The sequence below is a fragment of the Aotus nancymaae genome, unplaced genomic scaffold (genome assembly GCF_030222135.1).
Source record: "Aotus nancymaae isolate 86718 unplaced genomic scaffold, 86718_ANA_hifiasm-v0.15.2.pri h1tg000046l, whole genome shotgun sequence".
In the NCBI taxonomy this organism is placed as follows: Eukaryota; Metazoa; Chordata; class Mammalia; order Primates; family Aotidae; genus Aotus; species Aotus nancymaae.
Genome location: NW_026988460.1, coordinates 27,832,493 through 27,852,739, shown reverse-complemented (window position 1 = coordinate 27,852,739; position 20,247 = coordinate 27,832,493). Strand labels below are relative to the sequence as shown.

At 48.3% G+C, this 20,247-nt stretch overlaps 1 protein-coding gene and 1 non-coding gene across 5 annotated transcripts in view; both read right to left on the bottom strand.

Moving 5' to 3' along the window:
- Positions 1 to 2,052: 2,052 nt before the first annotated feature.
- Positions 2,053 to 2,234, bottom strand: LOC135268913 (U2 spliceosomal RNA). Its single transcript, XR_010337256.1, has one exon. It is a non-coding gene; the product is annotated as a U2 spliceosomal RNA (small nuclear RNA).
- A 2,755-nt stretch (positions 2,235 to 4,989) lies between these two features.
- Positions 4,990 to 20,247, bottom strand: part of RUVBL1 (RuvB like AAA ATPase 1) — a 73,992-nt gene continuing 58,734 nt past the window's right edge. For 2 of the 4 annotated variants that reach the window (XM_012435373.2, XM_012435375.3), the window contains 3 exons: positions 13,018 to 13,120; positions 9,332 to 9,423; positions 7,873 to 8,329 (listed from right to left, as the gene is read on the bottom strand). In XM_012435373.2, coding sequence (XP_012290796.1) covers positions 8,170 to 8,329; positions 9,332 to 9,423; positions 13,018 to 13,120 — 355 coding nt within the window. In that variant the 3' untranslated portion in view covers positions 7,873 to 8,169. Of the gene's footprint in view, positions 7,687 to 7,872; positions 8,330 to 9,331; positions 9,424 to 10,350; positions 10,924 to 13,017; positions 13,121 to 20,247 lie in introns of those variants that run through there. The other 2 variants (XM_012435374.3, XM_021669499.2) reach the window with 2 other exon arrangements.

The window sequence follows — 20,247 nt, the reverse complement described above, 5'->3', positions numbered from 1 at the left end:
CAGGAGGAAACAACTCGATCCATTTTACAGGTAAAGAAACTAAGGCCCAGGGAAATAGAGTGTGGCCAAAAGTCACTTAGCCACCAACCCAGGACAAAAAGCCTAAGGCTCGCTTCCTACCCCAAGTCCCTGTTTGGCTGCTGGGCCTGCCTCCAGGTACTTCTGCTAAGGACCTGGGGCAAGGAATAAGGGGTCTAGGGAAACAGACCCGACCCACGGAGCTTCCTGTTGGTCCTTGGCTCAGAGGCAGCACCATTTCAACTGGCACTCTGCTTCATCTGTGGTGCTGCTTTACCCCTGCCTCCCTGGACCTGCTGATGCTCCCCCCCACACCCCTCCCCCAGCCTGCGCTTGCTGAAGCCAGGCCAGCATGAAGTCCTCAGGAAGCTAACATCTTAGTCCTGAGCCTCCCATCTTAGTCCTGAGCAGTCTGAACCCCATGGCCTGGGGAAGAGCAACAGATTCCTGATGAAGGCCAGGGGATAGACATGTGGCACCGTCTGAGTCAGCAAAAGCCCCAGCCTGAACTTCAGTACCCACTAATGCCTGGTTCTGGAGAGCCAGGTGTGCCCCTAATTGGTAGTGCCCACCTCACTCCCCTGCCCCAAACCCTTCTAGGGCCATATCACCCACTCCTTTCCACTCAGCAAACATTATTGAGCCCCACAAGGAAATGGAACAGAAGGTGCTTCTCCCCTCGAAAGCTCCTGCACCAGCAGTAAGGGTTCTGCAGTGTCTGTCAAACCTGTGGGCCTTGTTTCCTCTGCTGTCTGCCTGACAAGCTCCTGTTCATCCTTCAAAGCCCAGCTCAATAAGGCTAGAAACATCTAAACGGCCATCAGAGGGGGCTGAATAAATTACAGCAGCTCCTCCTTGTGGAAAGGAATTGGAGGACATTCTTTCTATGTTGAGTTAGAAAAAATCTCTAGATATGCCATCAAGGAAAAATACAGAAAGGAAGAAACAATAGTGTATTCTACTATTTGTGTTTAAAAGCAAGGTGGGAAGCCGCTAATAGACTGCATTAGAAAAAGGTGTAACAATTTCTCATAAAACTAGACATACACCTACCCTACACCCAGCTATTCTAGTCCTGGGTATTGAAAGCCAAGATGAAAATATATGCCTATACAAAGAAGACTTGTACAAGAATGTTCATAATAGCTGAAAAATAGAGAACAGCCCAGATGGCCATCAAATAGGTACATGTGGTAGATCCACGTGGTGGCATTTTACCCAGGAATAAAAAAGAACAAACTACCCATACACACCACAACATTCATGAAGCTCAAGAGCTAAGTGAAAGATGTATGTATGATCCCATGAAAGATGTTGTATGATCCCATTTACATGAAATTCTAGAGCAGGCAAACCTAATCTATGGCAAAAAATAAAAATCCTAAGAGTGGTTGCCTCTAGTGTGTTAGAGGTTGGCACGAGGAACTTTCTAGGCAACGGTAATATCCTTGATTGGAGTTCGGGTTTCATTAGTCAGAACTCACGGAGTGGTCCACTTAGGATTTGTGCCTTTCACTGTATTTTTAACCTTTAAAAATAACCATAAGCAGCCAGACACAGTGGCTCATGCCTGTAATCCCAGAACTTTGGGAGGCTGAGGCGGGTGGATCACCTGAGGTCAGGAGTTTGAGACCAGCCTGACCAACATGGAGAAACCCCATCTCTACTAAAAATACAAAATTAGCTGGGTGTGGTAGCGCCTGCCTGTAATCCCAGCTACTTGGGAGGCTGAGGCAGGAGAGTCACTTAAACCCAGGAGGAGGAGGTTGCGGTAAGCAGAAATTCCGCCATTGCTCTCCAGCCTGGGCAATGGGAGCGAAACTCCATCTCAAACAAACCCCACCATAAGCAAGTACTGAACTCTAGATAATGATATGCATGCTTAACTATTTATAGAAGGTCGCTGTGTCTGCAGCTCACTTTGAAGTGCACAGAAGACTGATGACAGACTGGCAGGTGGAGAGGGGGATGGATGGTCAGTACCTAGATGACAGAGATATAGGGGCTCCCTTGCAATCTTTTTTATTCCCCCAAAGGGGGTGTACCATTTCTGGAGGTACTGCAGGTGGATGCATGGAGTGGATGAAGCAAGGCCCTATTCCATCCATCTCCCTGCTCCAAAATTCCATTTAATATACTCGAATATCGGATATCAGATATAAAACTGTTAAGAACACATACCACACTTGATCTCAGCCAAAAGGCTGAGAGGCAATCAAGTGTAATTCCTGCAGTTTACCTTGTGACATGTTTCATAATAAGTGTTGGGAAGGTGCTATGAGTGTGTACTGCCTCACGCACAGCCTGGCCATCTCTAGAGGAACACATCGGTGTAAGGCAGGCACTTCTGGAGAGGGAACAGGAGGCAAGGGGCAGGTGTGGAAGGAAGTTTTTCACAGTACACCCCTTTGGCAATTTTCCATTAAAAAACTAAGTGTATATACTTTTTTAAAATTGAAAGCCCCACTTAGTAAGCCTTCCCCCACTACTCTTCCCCGCATGTACGTTGGGGGACACACGCCTTCCTCTCTGCCCGCCAGGGCTTCAACCTCCCTTGCTGGGAAGTCATGCACAAGCTGGGTATGACTTGGAATCCTGGACCCCTGGGCTAGGCCTGGCCATGCCCCCATGAGGGCAGTGCGGCGGGGGCGGGGGCGGGGGCGGGGGCGGGGGCCTGGGTCCGGAACGCCAAGGGCGCGGCACTGTGCACGTCCGCCCACGCGGGGGCGCTGTGTCTTCGCAAGCTCCCGCAGGGCGCCGCACGGCCCTGGGGAGGCTGTGGTTTTCGAGGGGAAAAGGGAGAGTGGCTGGCACTGTCCCCGCTGCCTCTTGGCCCTGAGACCCCACCGCCCACGGGATAGGCCCCAACCCACCCAGCCGGACCCCCACCCTTCCCCTCATTTCGCTCTCCTTGGCAGTTCGGGCTTTAGGTCAGTCCCACACTCGCACCCGGCTGTCCCCGCTGCGCTCCCGTCACTGGCTTTGGGAAGCCCTCCGGCCGCCTCAGAGCCAGTTGGAACGCGGCTCCTCCCTGGTGGCCTGTGGATATTTGGGTTGGGCAGGCCTCTCCCTCCCGAGTCCCTAGTGGATCCCGGCGCTCTGGCGCGAGCGAGGCAAGCCGGCTCTTGCCCCGGTCACCCGGTGGGGCTGAGCAGGGCCCGACGGTGCGCTGAGAGCGCTCAGGGCGTCCCCGACAACAATGACCCGACCCAGGGATGAAACTCTGGGGAATGGGACCACTTGTGAGGACCGGGACCACTTGTGAGGACCAGGACCACTTGCGAGGACCGCTGAAGGAGCACCGTGGGGCGGCCAGCATGGAGAGGCGGGCCCTGCCTTCACGCAGGCCTGGCGGGAGGGGTGAGGAACTTGGGGTTTAGCCCTGGGACCTGTGGAAGGGTTTTGGGCGGGGTCCTGGCAGTCAAGTCTGGGTTCTCAAAGATGGTTGGGACAGTGGGCAGGAGGCCTGCAAAAGCCGAAGAGGCTGGTAGACCTGGTGGCTGAAGCCTACGCCAGGCAGGACTCGCGATGCGGAGGTCACATTAGGTGTCGTCCCTCTTCCCCCCACCCCTCAGGCCTAAGTCACTCAGGCCCTTGTGTTACGGTGGCACCGGGACCTCCACCCACTACACGCACGCGGCCCCGTGAACACCTGAGCCATGTGTGCCCTAGACCTGCGACCCGCACCCCACCGTATCCCCCGTTCCCTGCACGTGGCTCTTGTGTGAGTGCTGTGTGCTGTTCGCGGCGTCTCAGCACGCACCCCACTATGTCCCTCTGGGTGCGGGCCCGCGCGCCCGTGCCCTCCCCGCAGTTGCTGGCGTCCCCATTAATCACGAGGCGCTGACGGCGTGGATCTGCACGCTGGCGACGTGATGGTGACGGTGACGGCGGGTGACAGAGCGGGCAATCGGCGGGCGCCCATCGGCCCATCTTATCGCGCCGGCCCAGCCGCCGCCCGCCGCTCGCCGCCCATTGATCGCGCCAGGCAGGGGCCGGGGGTCAGCACGGGCCGGGCCGACCTGACAGCAGCATCCATCGCCGCTGAGACGTGCGCTGATGGCGGCCAGGCCTGCAAGGCCCGGCCATTAATCACCGCGCCTGTCGCCGAGTGACGGGGAGGGGCGGCAGGGCAGCAGGGGCAGACAGGCAGCCCCTGCAGCCAGCCCACCCCTTTCCCATTCCGGGGCCTTGCAGTGTGGCCTGCCCTGCACCCTGAGCTCCCCAGTCCCCTTGCCCAGGCCTCCCTTACTCCTTATCCTCATGCTCTCCCGAGAACAAATGGAAGGGGAGTGGCCACACACTGGAGGAAGCAAGGAAGAGGAACTTCTGTGTGGAGAATGGATGGCCACGGATGGAGGGGTGAACACTGTTCTACCTCTCAGGGACCTCTTTTCTAGACACCAAATAAGAGCGGGTCTGGCCTTACAAATACCAGCGCTGGCTGGGACAAGGAGGTGATCATGAACCCCGCTCTGGCTGCTTGGGCACAAGCTGAGCCTCACTGAGGGTGGGGTTCTAGGGCCCCTGTGAGAAGCAATGTGTTGTTTCTGGCAGCTGCCCTGTGCTACCCTCTCTGCTCTAGAGTTGTGTTGTCCTGAGCCAGTGCTGGCCCCTCTGAGCTAAAGGGCTTTTTCCAAACATGAGGGGATCCTAAAGGTCCTTCCAAGTGCCAGCTATCTGGAATAGGGAGCGGGAGGGCCTAGCAGGCTGCTTGCTCCAGTTTGACAAACTGTGACCTCTTTTTCCAAGTGGGCCAGGGATCAGGAACTCTTCACCACCTCTTAGTCTCTTGGGTGCCTGATGCAGCCACAGGTCACTTCACCAAGTCCTCACATGGGTCTATGGGATGTGAATGTCCCACTCACACACCAGGAAACCAAATGTCAAGGGGCTAGGACCAAGGGCCACACAGAGGAGGAAAATGCAATCAATGCCACACCCTGCTGAGCCCCAGAACCCCTGGTCCCTTCCTACTGAGCCTCTGCCCACAGCCCTTCAGGGTATGGCCGTCTTGGGGTACTCCAGCTGCTCCGCCCAGGGCTGGCCACAGTTTCTGAGAGCTAGAGGTCGACTGGGATGTGACCCCACTCCCCTTCTTTACTACATAAATGGCTGAGAAAGGTTTGCTAACCAAGAAGTCACTCTGGTGTGAGAGCACGATCCATTTAATCCTAAAACACAAAATATCCTACCAATCTGGCAGGTGCAACCCTAAGATGTGTGGCAGTTAAGAAGGTGTCTGCACTGAGAAAATGTGGCAGGGCACAAGGGGATTTCCCTGCTAGGGCCAGGGACTTGTCTTTCAAGAGCCCTTCCCAGTCTCACAAGTATCTCTGGGCCATTAGCACAGGAAACAGGGCGCTGGGATTTATGTGAAAATTCTTCCCTCTCTCTTCTCAGCCACCCACCCAATCAGCTCCCTGGGAGGCACCCAAGAAGCCTGGACTGAAAGCCTGGAATATTCAACCACTTCCAATGACTAGCCCCCACCCTGCCTCACTTTAATATTACAACAATTTTTCACACCGGAGCTGAAATAGTGCAAAAAATGGGGCTGCTGTAATTGTTGTTAGATTGTGTGTCAGTCTGATAAGATGTAACAAATATTTTCTTCCCCACCAGGGTCTGTTTCCCTCTTAGTAATGGATAGAGAAACTTCTCGTAGTCGGCAAGGGATCAGTCGTAAAAACTTCGCCTGAAAGATTAATGTAATAATCATAGGCCTTGCTGGAAAAAATAGGAGGAAAATTAAAATAACCCAACCTTCCTACCTATCCAGAACCATCTCCCTCACTTTGGAGCACAGACCAGTGAGCTGGGCCATCTCTCTGGGCACCACCTCAGCCAGGATATCTGAGAAGCAGGAACCAGGGGTCTGTGGCCTGGGAGGAGCAAGACCACAGTCCCCTCCTCACCTGGCTGTTCTGGATGTTGGTACCTTGGGCAGCTGAAGAAGACTGTCCCAACCGCAGCTGTGAGATCTGCAGTCAGTGTCACTTCCATCCTGGTCATCAAACACTGTGAAAGGCTTGGGGCCTAAATGAGAGGCCCAGCTGGGGCAGAGGCCTGGTTCTTGCCCTCTAAGTGGGTCACCTTCCCCACAGAGAACCCAGCTTCCCTCACCTGCCTGGTACAGAGGTTAGATCCTGACAGCTCCTGGCTGCTGCTAAATGACGACCATGCAACACCCAGAAGGAAGCAGTGTGGCCCCAGGAGTTAGGAGCACAGGTTCTAAGCAGCCTGATTTCAAATCCTGGTTCCATCTCTCACTAGCTGGGCAAGGGAGTTGCCTGAACTGCCCCCTCCTCCTCTGTGGAAGTGGACTTGGACTAGCGTACCTATCTCAGTCTCATCGGCTACTGTCAAGGCAACACGGAATGCAGAGCGTGAACACAGTCCCTACCGCAATAGCTCTTGCTACATCTCCCTTCTGTTTGTCTAACGTGGCTTGAGTTGGGAGGCCAACGACAAGTGCAGCCTCAGAGGACACTGACAGCTGGCATGGGCCACATGAGCAGTTGACTTCATGAAGGGTCCTACCACCCCTGCTGGGCCATGCCAGGGTCTCCTCAGGGGCCTGGCCCTCCTCAGGGGCTAGGCCCAGGGAGAAGAGTCACTCTGGCAGCAGGGATGGGCTGGGCCCTCTTAGTCTGGATGGAATCCCCTGTATCATCTCCGCCCCTTCCCACTGTCCCCTCAACATGACTACAGGAGACAGTCCCTAATGGAAGGACAATGCTGCTTGCCCCACAAGAAGCTCATAGTTTGGACCAAAGCACTGGACCAAGATGCGCATCCTGGTCAGTCTTGCCTCCCACATCGTAACAGCTCGGAGGTCCAATCTGAACTTGCACATGGAGCAAGTGTCAGCTGTTCAACTTGCACATGGAACAGTGTCCGGGTGCTCAGCCCCACCTCAGGTAGGGGAGGACAGGCCTGGCAAGGGCAAGAACACAGCACTCATCCTACTGGGAAGGCATATTCCAGTAAGGTGCATGATCCGGTGCTGCATTTACCGTTGCCGCTTACTCAGTGGGTGAACCAGAGATATGGCCAGAGAGATGGGGACGCATCAGAGGGACACACAAGCCAACTGACAGAGCTCTCACTGGCCAAACCTGGCTCAATTTGAGCAACAAAATAAATCTACTGAAGTATACAATGAACTTCCATGAGTCCATTCTGATACAATCTCCCATGCAGGAGAATCCCAAATAATTTCCGTAAATAGTCAGTTCTCTAGAGGTGAGCATAACCCCGCCCTTTAAGTGTGGGCTGCACATAGTGACTTTCCTTCCCAATAATTCACTATGGAAAGGCAGCAGAAAGTAACTTTACAGTGGGACGACCCCACAAACTTGACCTCAGCCAAATGGTCAAGGTCACCATCATGTTGCTAGCATGTGATGAGAACCGCACATGATACGTGATGAAAACTGGATTTTACCTCTGAGGTCTTCCTCTCCATAATCCACAATCCCAGTCTACTCATGAAAAAAGCATCAGACAAAGCCCAATTGAGGGATGTTCTACAGAATACCTGATCAGTCCTCCTCAAAACTGTCAGGGTCATCAAGAACATGGAAAATCGAAGAAAATGTCACAGCCAAGAGACATCTAAGGAGACATGACAACTACTTGTAATGGGGTATCCTGGATGGAATCCTGGGACAGAAGAAAAGACATTAGTTAAAACTGAGAAACTGTGAATATAGTATAATAATGCATCGGTATTGGTCATTCACTGTGACAAACATGCTATCTGCTGTAACATATTAACAATAAGGGAAACTGGGTATGAGATACATGGGGACTCCCTATTGTATGTTCACAATGACTCTGTACATCTAAAACTGTTCTGAAAAGTTTATTTTTAAAAAACTTAAAGAAGACAGAGAGAGAGAGAGAGAGATCAAAATAACCTATGAAGATTTATAGAAAACACACCAGGTAAGGAAGGGTTCTTCCCAAGCAACCACAGCAAAAGTTATGATAATTTAAAAAGAAATGCTTTCCACACTGAACTGACAGCACTGCAGACCACGCCTGAGTGGGGACAGCAGCCCCAAGCCCAGGGGCGAGCACCCACAGGCCGGACCCGGGCCAGGCACACCTGGAGAGTCTCTTGCTGCTGAAAACCTCAGCCATTCACTTCATGTACTTATCCTGCTGGTCAGCCAGGATTTTGGCGGACGACTTGGCATCATAGAAAAGCTCACTGATCTCCTCGACGTGCTCTTTCTCAATGCTGTCCTTCCCATTGATTTTAGCAAGCAGGTTGGCTGGGGTAAGCAGCTGCACTGAGTACCTAGAGTGGACAGAGGCCAAGGCTGGAATGAAACTGTGGCCACCAAAGGAAGCCCCTTCCCCCAAACCAGTAGGCAGCACTGGCACCAGGGGCAGTTCCCAATGCTAGGTTTGTGCTAGCTGTTGTGAACACAGAAAAGAGGAAACAAAGTTGTCACTTCTCAGAGAGCTGCCGTCACTACCCCATCAGAGAGGGGCCAGGAGCCACCAACAAGACTTAAGTGCTATTCCCCAAATCTTTAGTACCGTCTACAAATTCTCTCCAATAGGAAGTAACGCCACTGCTACTGGAAAAGGACTGCAAACTTAGATGTATACAGGTGCCTGACAGATAGGGATATTTAACATGGCAAGGAAACGAAAACACAGCCAGCTGGAAGTACATGCCCATCGAAAGGCACAAGACGCCGCCAATTTAAAAAGTCCCCCTTTATCCAAATCTCACAGCCTGCATCTCTGCCTTCAACCTCAGGAGCAAGAACTGACTCAAGGGATGCAGGGAAGGGCTGAGGACTGTGAAGCAATGATTTTACAATGAGTTAGGCCACTGTTAAGGGACGTGGTCTGCAAGCCCCCAGACATTTTTATTTGCTTGATAAATATAATGGTTAAATAAATAAAAATGTTAAAGATTTACCAGGCCTCATAATATCAGCAGGAGAACAGGAGCCAGGGCCCGGGCTAATGAGCTGCCACATGGGCCCTGCTCTCTAGTTCTGTGCACCTTCTCTGCCACAAGAAGGCCCAGGGTCAAAGCACTCCGCAAGAGGGGAGAATCTGCTGCAGGAAACAGGGAATTCGGCCTTACTCTAGCCTGTTAAAAACCATCGGCTAGATCCTCTGCATTTGAAACTCAACTGCCCTGGCACCCAACACGCCAGGAAGAGCAGATAGATACAGTACTATGCCTTGGGAAGGGACCTGCCTTTATTGCCCAGAACGACCACAGTGAGGGCCCTGGCTGTGCTGAGGAGGCCCCGGTGGGTTCAGGGTACCGGCTCACCTCAGTGTGGTCTTGGTGCCAATCTCCCCCAGGTGGTTCAGTGCCTCCTCACTGATGTTGATTCCCTCCGTCTGGGCGCGGATTTTAATGATCTTTTAGAGGAGAAAAAACATAATCAATAGTGACTGACCTCAAGTGCCCCATTTCTAAAGTACTTTAAAGACAACGTCACTCAGTATTTCTCACTGTGAAGCATAACAGAAACCGAGACCTGGGCTGGTGGGCAGGGAGCCAATACCTGCCCAGCACTGCCGGCCCAGCACCTTCCAGGCATGTATGGCCCCAAAGTATGCATGAATGGCATCACGGCCAGTGTGCTGTGTTCAACTGACTCAGTGTGGCTGGTGCCTCAGGAGGTATGGTTTCCCAGGTGGCTAGCTCTTGCCTCCATATCCTCCCCTCCCCTGTCCCCAGGCAGAGAACTAAGGCCTCTTCTAACCTGCCCGGGGCTCCCTCAAGAGCTCTAACCTTCCTCTCCAGCATGGGTACCATCACCCACAAGCACTCAGGCAAGAGACATTTTTTATTTGCTTGATAAATATGATAGTTAAATAAATCAAAAAAGTTACTTTTAAAGATTTACCAGGCCTCATAACATCACCGGGAGATATCTAATCTATCAAGAAGAGGCTGACGCTTGTTGCAGTTTGAAGATCTTAGTAGAAGTGGAGGGGAGGCAAGCCGGCGGCGGGGACGCTGTAACACAGTGGACCAGGATCCTGTAGGCGCACCAGCACTGAGTGATAAGGGGCAGCCAGGATAATGATGTTGTGTGTTGTGGAGCTGAGATAACTGCAGGACTTCGAGCCGCATATAATACAGGAATTTTTCACTTTGGCAGCTTCGTAAACAAGATATCCAGAAGCCCTTGTTGAAATTAAAGCCATAAAAGCACACCCAGGGTAGAGGCCCAGGAGCTGGGAAAGACTGAGTCCCAGCTTCTGCCATCCAGGAGGGAGGAGGGCCAGAGGTTTACTGAGGTGGCCATGTCAAGCCTCGCCTGTCAGCTCTCCAGGCCGGGACCCTGTGGGCAGGAGTTCCAGGGGTGGGGAGCCAGTCTCTGATGATCCTGGTTGGGGTGGGGGGACAGCATGTCGGCTGCCCACAGATCAGAAAGGCCCTGGAAAGCCCCAGCAGGCCCAAGCAGCTGCAATGAGCCAAGTGAGGGTGAGATGCTTGGCCAGCAAATACCCTGGGGAGGCAGCCCCCCCACCCCCAGCCATCACTGCTGCAAGGTGCTGTCTGCAGTCTTCCCTTTTGTCAAGACAGGCTCAGAATGCAGATCTTTGTATGAAATGTCCTAGATGGGGTTTCACCATGTTGGCCAGGCTGGTCTCAAACTCTTGACATCAGGTGGCCTGCCCACCTTGGCCTCCCAAAGTGCTGGGATTACAGGCGTGAGCCCCCTCGCCTGACCAGATATGTATTTTTAAAATATTTTCTTCCAGTCTGTGGTTTGTCTTTTTTCTTTAACAGTGTCTTTCAAGGAGCAGAAGCTTTTAATTTTGGTGACGTTCAATTTATCTTTATGGATAGTTCTTTTGATGTCATTTCATTGTATGTGTTTTTCAGCTTTTCTCTGGGTTTGAAATCTTTCGTAATAAAAGGTTGAGAGAAAAAAGAAGGCAGAAATAGCTATTTTGTTTTTTATAAGCAAACAATTACTAAAAGGCAAACAATAACATAACATCCTCTGAGTTCTAGATGTCAGCAACTTGTTCAAATATTTCACAAACATGGCATAGGCCATAAGAAACTTATCAGCTGGGCTCATGGATAAGCTGCCAGGGTGTGCACTCCATTGAAACAATCTTAGCTTGTGCAGGAGGGGCTCCACTGTCTGAGATCCAAAGCTAAATGCAGCTGGGCAGAGAGGGGCCCTTCGAAATTACTGGCTGGTACAAGGATGACCAAGTAAAGGAGCTAGGAGGGACTCCCTGCTCCATCAACAGAACTCCCCTCTGGGCTTCAAGACAAAAAGGGCTTCTCACTCACAGCTGGGACTGAGGAAACTGCCAGGTCTCGCCAAGAAAAATGTCCCCACAGGACCTTCTGAAACTCTAGGGAGATGCAAATATTGAATCCTGGAGCCTGGTCATAGGAGACAGCTTCAGCCTAAGCGTCTCCCGTTCAGTGAGCTGCAGTGAATCTGTGGCTCAGCTTCCAGAATGTCAGGGACACTGCTCTCTCTCTGACTAGAGCAGGTCAGAGCAATCATGAGAGCGTCTGTCTCATGCTGCTCGAAAATGGACAGTTCATAAATGAGATCTTTAATCATTTAATAACCTGCAGGGATAGTTTATGAGGGTGTCGGCTGGGATTGCAGAGTACACAAGTTACATCGAGTTTGTTTAAAAACCTAGCCCAGGCTCCAGTAAATATGCTGAGGTTATTGCCTGGGCCAGTGGGAAAAAAGCCACTAGTCCTGAGAGAAAGCCCGAGGAGAGGCCCTCCTGACTGAGCCAAGACAGCCCCAGCCCAGAGTTGGCCTGGCAAATCACTGCTCTAGAAGCACAGTGCAGAACATTCCAGACTGCTTGGGCCAGGAGCTCTGAGTTCGCATGGCGGCAGCAAGGGTGAACTAGCTGAGCGGCAGTCCTGGCTCTGCTTCTTATTCTCCACATGGCCACAGGACCCTTGTTCTTGGAGCCTCCAACACTGGCTATTTCGAAGCTGTTGTATGTTGTACATAGAGGACCCTAGAGGGTACCCATGAAGCACATAAAGCTATAAATAGAGTAATAACAACAGCAACGGAAAGAATGGGAGGGCCCGTTATTGTCAATACCTCACAAATCCTAATGACAATCTTGCAAAGGAGGGAGCAGATCTTCCGTTTAACAGATGGTAGAGGCTCAGCGAGATGTCCCAAATTGCTCAAGTCAATCAGCAGGCAAATGCAGGCCTCGAAATACTCCTGGTGTCTCTGGCCCTGACCACATCTGTGCTGGGCTGCCTTTTTTTAGCAGGACACATGGGGTTTGGGACCCAACAGTAAGGTGCTATGGCCTGCAGTAAGAATGGGCCAGGTTTCCAAGAATTGGCAGAAGCCCTCAAGGACTCTGTTGCAAAGCCACAGACCTGCCCGGGGAGGCCTCCAAAGGCAGGCCTCCAAGAAACCTGTCATTCGTCATGCTGTTTACAGCAGACAGGCTTTGCTAGGACGCAAGCACTGGCCTCTTCCAGGTCACGGTGGCTGCGTTCTATACCCTGCTGGAGCTGGCTCACTGTTAGTTCAGGTGGAACAGTGAGCCTGGCCTTGTTCTCTGAGTAGAAAAGGCTACAGGCACAGTCTGGCCTGGTCACCAAAGGCTATCACTAAATCATTATTTTATTGCCTCCTTTTTATAGAGCTGGTAGCCTCCCTAATGGCTATCATCATGTTGACTTTTTCACTATCCTTTTCCTAAAGCTTATCAAAGGGGGAATAGCAGAAGAGACAACAGCCAAGACAGGGAGCTGAGCTTCTGTTGACAGTTGGGGCAGCGTCTAGTTAGTCCAACCTATCTTTCAGATGGGGAGATTGAGACTCTGGAGTAATGTGACTTGCTCAAGCCCAGCAGCTAAGTGGTGAGATGGTGCACGGCAGCCAGATCCAAGCCATGGATACCTTTCTGCACAGCCATCAGTGAACACTGGGAGTAAATGAGAGGAGAAGAAAGCAGGAAGGAAGAAGGGAGGCTCACCTGTTTCATTTCCTGCGGAGTATACAGCATGGTCCGGATTATCATCACTCGGTCCAGAAGGTCAAGAGGGATACCATGAGGGGATGTGATGTCCTCAGTGCCTCTGCAAGGGGCAAAATTAATCCCATCACATAAACCTCTGTTAGACAAGAAATGACACTGGAAATACAGCTACAGCACTCATACCAAAAGCAGCTGGCTAGGCAGCCTGAGAATCAGAGCCAGGACCAGAGTAAACATGCTAACCTCCAGTCACATAAAAAAAAACTTCAGGCTGGGCATGGTGGCTCACACCTGTAATCTCAGCACTTTGGGAGGCGAAGGTGGGTAGTTTACCTGAGGTCAGGAGTTTAAGAACAGCTTGCCAACATGGTGAAACCCTGTCTCTACTAAAACTACAAATATTAGCTGGGTATGGTGGTACACACCTGTAATCCCAACTACTCGGGAGGCTTAGGCATGAGAATCACTTGAACCCGCGAAGCAGAGGTTGCAGTGAGCCAAGATTGCACCTCTGCACTCCAGCTTCGGTGACAGAGTGAGACTCTGTCTCACAAAGGAAAAAAAAAAAACCAACTTCATTATCTTGGCAATCATCAATGTCATCGGAAAACTGGAAAAGAGAAAAAAACGCCAACTAAAATCATACTAAAAAATAATCATCTGGATATTTACCAAACTTTCATATACACTGTTTTACAAATTATACTAAGTATGCACATTTTTTTTTGCTTTCATCCATGTTGCTGCAGTCTTTTTGTTGTTTTGTTTTTGAGACCGAGTCTTGTTCTGTGGCCCAGGCTGGAGTACAGTGGCATGATTCTAGCTCACTGCAGCCCCAGACTCCTGGGCTCAAGTGCTCCTCCCACCTCAGCCTCCTGAGTAGCTTGGAGTACAGGTGTGAGCTACTGCACCTGGCTTGCCAGTCTTAATAATTCATGTTTAGTATTTACTTAATAATCCATCAACTATTTTCCTTAACCCAAATTGTTGAGCATTTAGGTAGTTTCCAACTGTTGCTATTATTTTTATTGACATTTTGATAAATAATTTTACACATACAGCCATAAGCATTTCTTTAGCAACTGTTGTAGTGCCTGACAGAACCCTGAATAGCTACTTGAATGAGTAACTATCCTAATTTATACAGCTGCATGAGTTATCTAACCTCACAGGATGATAGCTGGTACTGAGTATTCCCATTTTGAAATATTTTGCTATTTCAAGTTTAGAAAAAGAGGGAAAGCTAACACCTTATTTAAGTTTGCATTTCTTTGATTACTAATGAGGCATTTGAATGTATTCCTTTATATATATTATTTTATTTCTTTTTGAGAAGGGTCCAATCCCATCTTTTGCCTATTTTTCTCTTGAACCCTTAACCAAGCCATAGGAGAGGAACTTTGCCAACCCACAAGACCCTGAGGTGCCCTGGGCAGCCATTGGTGGCACACGGGGCCAGTCTTCAGCTACAGTGTTGGGAGGCCCCATGTACTGTGGGCTTCTTGGCGTCTGAGGGTCATAACAGCAAAGAGTCTACATTTCTGGTATTCTTCAACTTGTACAGGATTGTATAGCCTATGGTTATAAGTAATCAGTATAACTATAACAAAGAACTAGTTATGTCAATTGGATTTGTTAGTATCTGATTATTTGGTTTCAAAAACAAGTAAGCATGCTAAAAATTTAACTTTAGTAAAAATAAAATCTACCTGTTTAAATTCTATCCAGTTAGTTGAGGTATAAAAATGCATATTTATGATTGCAAAAATAAAATGCAAACAAAATACATGCTAGCACAGGATGAACGCTGAAAACATGCGAAGTGAAATAAGCCAGAGACAAAAGAACAAATATCTATAGTAGGCAAATTTATAGAGACAGAAATTAGCTGGCTTGGTGGCATGTGCCTGTAACCCCAGCTACTCCGGAAGCGGAGGCACAAGAATCACTTGAGCCCAGGAGGCAGAGGTTGCAGTGAGCCAACACTGTGCCACTGCACTCCAGCCTGGATGACAGAGTGAGACCCTGTCTCAAAAGAAAAAAAAAAGACAGAACTAGATGAGATGTTACCAGAATCTGAGGGGAGGGAGGGTTGGGACTTCATGCTTGATGGTTACAGAGTTTCTGATTTTGAGGTGATGAAAAAGTTTTGAAAATAGCAGTGATGGTTTTGGAAATAGAAGTGATGGTCATACCACACTGTGAATGTCATTAATGCCAATAAATTGTACACTTAAAAACAGTTAAAATGGCAAATTTTATGTTATACATATTTTACCAAAATAAAAACAATTCAAAAGGAGAATAAAATGCTACATTAATGACTTGTTAAATCTAATGTAAAAAAATTAAAATCTTCAAAGTAAATTTGGAAACAGACTAATAGCAAATACAAATATTCAGTTAACTTTACAGAAAACTTTTCTTTTTCCAGCAACAAATGTCCTCTTAAAATTAGGAAGAATTATAAAGATGAAATTCTATCATGATTCAAATGCCTGCAACCTTCACATTAAACAAAATAACCTTTTAAAACAATACTTAATTTTTAGTTTTCTAATTCTATTTAGGCCACAAGTATTTTTTAAATCTTATTTGAGAATTCTTTTGGGAATTCTGAGGAAATTTTAAGATCTCAATTGTGCCACATTAAAATATCCCAAGGACAAAAATATCCAATTCTACACCACCCATGATAAATCACAATAAACATTAAAAGTTTAAAGACGAAAAGGTTAGAGAAAAATGAAGTACTCCATAATCAAATTTCACAAGAACAGAATTTATAGAAATGCATTAAGAACATTTCTTACAGTTTCTGAAGTCTATGAAAAGGCTGCCAAGTGGTAAAAAGGAATTTGAGGAGAAAAACAAAAAAGAAAAGGCTGCTGAGGACTGCTAAGCATTTTTCAGAAATTAAAGACCAAACATTTTTTAGATTTGTCCAAGCTATGAATCTGAAGTAGAAAGTTTCTTCTAGAAAACGTATTCATGGGAGACAGTTCTGGTCAGTGATGCTGCTGAGTGGGCTGGCTGAGTGGCCCCCATGTGCTAGCAGTGGTGCTGGGCTGTGTGCTGACCTCAGCAGTAGGTGGGGGGCCAGGGAGTAGGGAGGATCACGGTTTAACAAGACAGCCATCATGGTAATGTTATAATATAAAACTGCTAATAAGCTGCATAATAATTACATTTTACATAAATCTGCAGATTTATTCTTGAATTCTAGAAGTTCATTTCTGGTTTTGGCCTCAGTTTACTATTAATTTTAACATTTCACCATTCAGCAATTGTCCAAACCCGGCCATTAGTGAGCTTCCTCCAGATAGACAGTTTGGAGTTGTGAAGCCACAGGCCCCACTCTCCTTTGAATCCAATACGGTGTATCAATAGGAACAAGATAAATGTGTTTCTAGAAATGACCTCTATAGATACACTGCCACATGTGCAACATGGCTGACTCGTTTGTGACTACTTTCCTCTTACTGTAACTCAGGGTTTCTCCACTGTGACCCTGTTGGCACTGTGGACCAAATTAACTCTTTTTGAAAGGCTGTCCTATGCACTGCAGGATGTTCAGCAGCGTCCTTGGCCTCTACCCACTAGATGCCAGCAGCACTTCTGAGTCATGTTAAGTAAAAATGTCTCCAGACATTGCTACATGTCCCCAGGGGAACAAATTTGCCCCTGGTTGAGAATCACCACATAAATGCTTCTTTATGTAATCCTGTAACTATAGGGACACAGATAATACAAAGCTTTTCTGCTGACAGAAAGTGCAGTAAAAACACCTCTCTAGGTAATGTGATGGGTAACTCACCTAACAACCACTTAACCTTGGCTCAGTGGGCACACGGTAAGAGTGCTAAAAGGACAGCCATTTGATTTTCTGAAGCTGATTTTCTGAGGCTGCCAAGACAATTCAATAAAAAAGAACAGTCTTTTCAACAAATGGTTGAGACTGTCCCATTCAACAAATGGGACAACTGGATATTCACATGCAAAGTAATGAAGTTGGACCCATCCCTTCCTTATGCCATACATGAAAATTAACTCCAAATGGATCATAGTCCTACACATAAAAGCTGAAACTAAAACTCTTAGGAGAAAACACAGGCATAAACCTTTGTGATTTTAGATTAGGCAATGGGTTCTTAGATATGAAACCAGAAACACAACAAAAGAAAAAAACATAAATTGGACTTCATCAAAATTTAAAACTTTTGTGTGTCAAAAGACACTGCCAAGAAACTGAAACGACAATCCAAATAGGATATTTATAAATCACATATAAATGATAAAGATCTAGTATCCAGAATATGTAAAGAACTCTTACAATTCGACAACAGAAAGACAAAGAACCTGAATAAAAACTAGCGGCGGCTCACGCCTGTAATCCCAGCACTTTGGGAGGCTGAGGCGTGCGGATCACAAAGTCAAGAGATCGAGACATTCCTGGCCAACGTGGTGAAACCCTATCTCCACTAAAAATACAAAAATTAGCTGGGCATGGTAGCGCACGCCTGTAGGCCCAGCTACTCGGGAGGCCGAGGCAGGAGAATTGCTTGAACTCAGGAGGCAGAGGTTGCAGCGAGCTGAGATACTCCAGCCTGGCAACAGAGACTACGTTTCAAAAAAAAAAAAATGGGCAAAAGACATGAATAAACATTTCTCCACAGACAATACACAAATGGCCAATAAGCATATGAAAAGATGCTCAAGATCCTTAGTCCTTAAGGAAATGCAAATCAAAACCATAATGAGATATTACTTCACTACTCACTAGGATATCTACAATCAAAAAGACAGAGAAGTGTTGGCAAGAGTGTAGAGAAATTGGAACCTTCATACATTGCTGGTGGGAATGTCAAATGATGCAGCTGGCTTTGGAAACAGCTGGCAGTTCCTTGAAAGGTTAAACAGTTACCACTGAACCCAGCAATTTCACTCCTAGGTATATAACCGTAAGAAACAAAACCTGTTCCACATAAAAATTTTGTACATAGGCCAGGTGTGGTGGCTCACACCTGTAATCCTAGCAGTTTGGGAGGCTGAGGCAGGAGGATCCTTGGAGCCCAGGAGTTCAAGACCAGCCTAGGCAACAAAACAAGACCCCATCTCTACTTAAAAAAAAAAGTTGTACACAAATGTTCAGAGCAGCATTATTCATAATAACCAAACAAACCAACAATCCAATGTCTATCAACTAATGAATAGTTAAATAAGATACACTATTAAATATTCCATATAATAGAATACTATTCAGCCAGAAAAAGTAAGTACTATGCATGCTACAACATAGATGAACCTTGAAAACATCATGCTAAGTGAAAGAAGCCAATCACAAAAGACCAGATTATATGGTGCTGTTTATATAAAATGTCCATATTGATATTATTATCACCACTACAACAAATTTCCTACTAGAACATAGTGACAAAATTCTCTTTCAGAGCACACAACTGAATTTGGGTTACCTAAACCAACCTGCCTAAAGATCCACGCTCTGAGCCTCTTCCTTCCACTTGGGTAACTGCAGTCCAGCAAGGAGTTTCCACAACCTCTAGCAGCCCTTGATCAAATCAGCCCAGATGGGGCTGGGGCCAAATGTCCCAAGTTTCAGGCTGACCAGAGCTTTGTCTCCACTGAGCAGGTTCTGAGATCAAGGGCACTTTCCTGTGCACCTTAGTCCTGTGTGGGATGGGACTATGAGATCTTGCTTCTGGGGACGAGAGATGCCAGGCTCTGCGGGCATCTGCTGGGCTGGGTTCCCTACTGGGGAGGGAAGGGAGCCTATTAGCAGAGTTGCCCAGCAGGGGGCACCGTCTGTCCAAGGCTGAGCCCTTTCACCAGCTGCACTATCAGGATGAAGCCTGGCATGGCCAAACCCAGCCAGCCACAGGCATGTCAGGCATATCAGGCACAAGGCCCACATGCATCTGTCTCCAGATGTTACCTAGGTAGCCATGCTGGATCTGGCACACACTTTCTTTCCAAGACTTATTAGGAGGCACTTGTGACAGTGGTCTTTCCAGAGAGCATCACGGGGATTCAGAGTAGCTACAAGATGCTGCCACATAGACTTGAATCACACATTCGAATCCTAATTGCAAGTAAAAGAATCCACCTGAGCGGGAGGGCCTGCTGCTATACTGCAGTACTCACAGCACTACTGAATCCCCACTGTAGGGCCTATCTAGAGCCAGCCACACCAGGGTTTACATGGTTTACTTTTTTTAATTATTTTTAGAGATGGGGTCTCACAATGTTGCCCAGGCTAGAGTGTGACAGCTATTCACAGGTGCACTCATCGCACACTACAGCCTTCAACTCCTAGCCTCAAGCAATCTTCCCCCTTAGTCTCCCAAAGTGTACAATACAGGTGCATATCACTGTATTATTAAGATTGGGCCCAGCTTGGACAGTCTTAATAATAAAGCTTCTCTAGGGAGGCAGAGGCGAGTGGATCACGAGGTCAAGAGATCGAGACCATCCTGGTCAACATGGTGAAACCCCACCTCTACTAAAAATACAAAAAATTAGCTGGACATGGTGGCGCGTGCCTGTAATCCCAGCTACTCAGGAGGCTGAAGCAGGAGAATTGCCTGAACCTGGGAGGCGGAGGTTGCGGTGAGCCGAGATCGCACCATTGCACTCCAGCCTGGGTAACAAGAGCAAAACTCCGTCTCAAATAAAAAAAAAAAAGCTTCCCTATTAAGAGCAAACTAAAATCTTAGATAGGGCCCACCATCATTCAGAGATGAGTTAGGCAAATCAGCAGTTTTGATTTCAAACTCAGTTTAGCTCGAGCTCTGCCCTGAGATACTCATGGGCCACAGGGTGTCTTTCCAACTCCCACTGCCTCCACTGCCCTGAGCATGCAGCCTCAGGGACTTTGTCCCCACACTCTCTGTTGCAGGCTTGAAAAGAGGCCCCTTATCACCCACCTTTGTGCCCCCAGCACTGCAGAGACCAGGCACTAATGTTTAAACAGAATCATAGAAAAACAAAAGAGCAACGAAACTACCAGGTACTGGGAATACTGACACTGGGCTTGAGAGATGCAAAGATAGGGTGTTATCTAGGACCACGAGCCTGGAGAGTGCTTAGAAGAAAAAGCAACCCCAGGAAAGTTCCTGGTCCAGCTTCAGGCCAATCTTGGCAGGATGAGCACCATATGAACATCTGCCTTCCAGGGGTCAACATCTGCCCTTCCCAAAGGCAGGCCAA